Below are 3083 nucleotides of genomic sequence, written 5' to 3'. Positions count from 1 at the left end.
TCATCATCCTGGGGAAGTAACTAAAAAGGTTGGAGACTCCAGGACCTGGATCCAGATGCTCAATGGAAGAGAAGACATTGAAAAGTTTCTTATTTGGGAGCTGGTTCATGGAGAAATAAACTTCTGGAAGGACAAATGGTGCCCTACTGATCACTTCGAACCACTGCAACATGCCAAAGAGGAAGATCTACTTGTCAAAGACTGTTGGAGTGGAAATGAGTGGTCGAAGGATGTTTTGAATACCATCCTGAAGGAATCTTCTGCTGGAAGAATTTTCTGCTGAAAGAATTTCTAAAATTCACTTTGATAGAAATAAAAAAGACCAGATCCATCTCATTAAAAGGACAAGCTCTAGCCTTTCTAAGGACATCCAGAATAGTATTTTCAGAGGGGATAACTGCCAGTGGAATATTTTTACTTGCCAAAACTCCCTAACTCCCTCAATGATGTTCTTTTCTTGGAGAGTGCTAAATGATTTGATTCCTACTGATGACATTCTAAAACTGAAAGGTTTGAAAGGCCCCCAAACATATCACCTTTGCATAAACAATCAACAATCCAGTGATCATCTTTTCTACATGTTTGGAAACATTTGACCTCTAAATTTAACCTCAACCTGATCAATGCTGGCTAGGGAAACATCAAAGAAAATTTAAAAGAATGGTAGGAAATAAACCTTATGTCTCTTCCCTTCATTGTTGTCTGGTTTCTATGGAATGCTAGGAACAAGGCAAAGCATGAGGACATTGGGACTAACCCAGACTCTGTGGTTTATAACTGTCAGGCCTACCTTCAAAAGTTCATTAGCTGGAAGAAGTTCCCTAAGATTTTGAAGAACCTGCCTAATATAGAACTAAAATAGCTTAAAGTTATTAAGGTTAGATGGGAGAATCCCCCTTATCCTTTCATCAAAATAAACACTGATGGAAGCTTCACCAATAAGAAAGCTGCTATTGGAGGGATTTTTAGAGACCACACTGATAAAGTCCTCCTATATTTCAAGGCCCCCTACATTGTTTTTGATGACTTGGAGACTAAAGCCATTGTTATTTATTGGGCACTCAAATTTGCCATGGAAATTCAGTGGAATTGGATTATTGCTGAAGTGGACTCTTCCCTACTGGTGGATCTGATCACTGAAAACTTTTCCCCCCCTTGGCACATTATCCAGTGGATGCACAAGATAAAGAAGCTTATCATTGATATTAAGCTACAAATCTCCTTTGTTTTTAGGGAAGCCAACATGCCTGCAAATTTTCTGGCTTTGGAGGGTCCTAACTCAATTCATGCTAAGGTCTCCACTTCCCCTCCCCTTCCCCTTCAACTTTTATTACAAAGAGATAAACTTCATATACCTTACCTCAGATTGCAGACATGATGACAGGATCTTCCTCATTGCTCTTTGGACTCTTGTCACTCCTTTACACTTGATGCTCTGCTTTTCTGCTGTTGTCAGCCTGCTGGGGTTTTTTTGGATTCTTTTTTTGAGTTTATATATATATATATTCAGATACACACACACACACACACTTATATATATAAAGTTGTAAAACAAGGACTTTGTATGAATCGGTGGAGGGTATATAAAGTTGAGATGTAACTGTCACTGTTAAAATTCATGATTTCTCTTGTAAAACTCAAGTCTAGGAGAGACCCGAGTTGTAGTGGACTCGTCAGTCCAACTACTACAAGAGAACATACAAGTCTAACCATAATAAAAGTTTAAGAAAGCACTTCCCTCATGACACACAAAAAGCAAATCAAACTACTAACAATCCAAACATCTACCAATCATCAATTAAACTAATCAATCCACACTGAAACAAACACAATACAACACTAGAAATCATAACTCTTAGGCACACTAAGTCAAACCACACTGATAACTATGGGTTGTCTCCCATAAAGCGCTTTGTTTAACATCATTAGCCCAACAAATGATTCCACCTAGATCAAAATTCCATTAAAGTAATCTTTGATCAATCACCCAGTTTTTTCCAGATCCACCGATTCATACAAAGTCCTTGTTTTAAAACTTTTATTTCTTCTCTTACTTTTCAGATTAACTCATCTCCTTGAGCCTCATATTTTTTTCTAGATCCAATATTCTTCTAGTAATTTTCTCAATTTTTATATTAATCTCATCCTTGAAATTTATAAGAAATGGATCTTTATATGATACCTCATGAACTCCAAAATTTTAGATCGGATTCTCTCTATCTAATTTAGATTATGGATCAAATTCTTTTAGGTTACTCTTGTCTTTCAAGGTATCTTCTAATTCTTCCCGTTGGTACTAAGTAAATGGTGGCAAATGGTGGAGGTGGTCTTTCTATATATGTTTCTAATTCCATAAGAATTTCTTCCATTTGTCTTTCAATATCTTTATCCTTATCTCTCAACTCAAAGTTCTTTTAAAACATATCCTCGAATTCTCTTCTAAGTATCAGTTCAATAATTTTAAATTGGTCATCATTCATCTCCTTAGGATTTATCTCCTTAAGGTTTATCTTAGAGTCACTACGTAAAATCTCTGGGGGTAACAGTTAATTGCATTGATATCTTAGAGTCACTACGTAAAATCTCTGGGGGTAACGGTTAATTGCATTGATAATCTGCCCCAATTGGTTTTCTATTTTCCTTATTGCAACCTCTTTATTTTCTAATTGTCTCGTCATTTGAATCAGAACCTTTTCAAACATTAATTTCTTCTCTTTGTCTTGTGGGTTGAAGTTAAATTGAGGAGGGTTATTAATTGAGTTAATAATCTACCTCTGGTTTTTCATATTCCTTATTGCGGTCCCTTGACACTCTAGCTCACTCTCCATTTGAATAATAACCTCTTCTAATAAATTCTTCTCTTCATTCTATGGGTTGAAGTAAAAATTATGAGGAAAAGAAAGTTCATTATTTTAATAAATAAGATTATTCAAATTATACATCTGATCAAATTGATTATCTTTCCAAAATTGGTTTTCTCCTCCAAAATTATTATTCTTGTTAAAATTCAAATGATTTTCCCAACCTGGATTGTAATAATCGGAATAAGAATTATGTATCTCACGGTCATATCTTTTTATGTA

General features: G+C 35.3%; 1 protein-coding gene across 1 annotated transcript; it reads left to right on the top strand.

Annotated features, from left to right (window-relative positions):
• Nucleotides 1–679: 679 nt before the first annotated feature.
• On the top strand, nucleotides 680–1378 carry LOC110037141. The gene is made up of 2 exons (XM_020741721.1): nucleotides 680–769; nucleotides 878–1378. The coding sequence occupies exons 1-2, from the start codon at nucleotides 680–682 to the stop codon at nucleotides 1376–1378; spliced, it is 591 nt and encodes a 196-aa protein (XP_020597380.1).
• The last annotated feature ends 1705 nt before the right edge of the window (nucleotides 1379–3083 follow it).

The sequence above is a fragment of the Phalaenopsis equestris genome, unplaced genomic scaffold (assembly GCF_001263595.1).
Source record: "Phalaenopsis equestris unplaced genomic scaffold, ASM126359v1 Scaffold215845, whole genome shotgun sequence".
Taxonomy (NCBI): Eukaryota; Viridiplantae; Streptophyta; class Magnoliopsida; order Asparagales; family Orchidaceae; genus Phalaenopsis; species Phalaenopsis equestris.
The sequence above is the reverse complement of the archived record's forward strand: the minus strand, read 5'-3'. Positions and strand labels throughout refer to the sequence as shown.

Bases quoted from the DNA above. Each gene is read 5' to 3' on its own strand.
- LOC110037141 (XM_020741721.1), top strand. From the start codon at position 680: ATGTCTCTTCCCTTCATTGTTGTCTGGTTTCTATGGAATGCTAGGAAC. The intron at 770-877 runs GTTTATAACTGT...AAAGTTATTAAG, and splicing joins GGACTAACCCAGACTCTGTG to GTTAGATGGGAGAATCCCCC.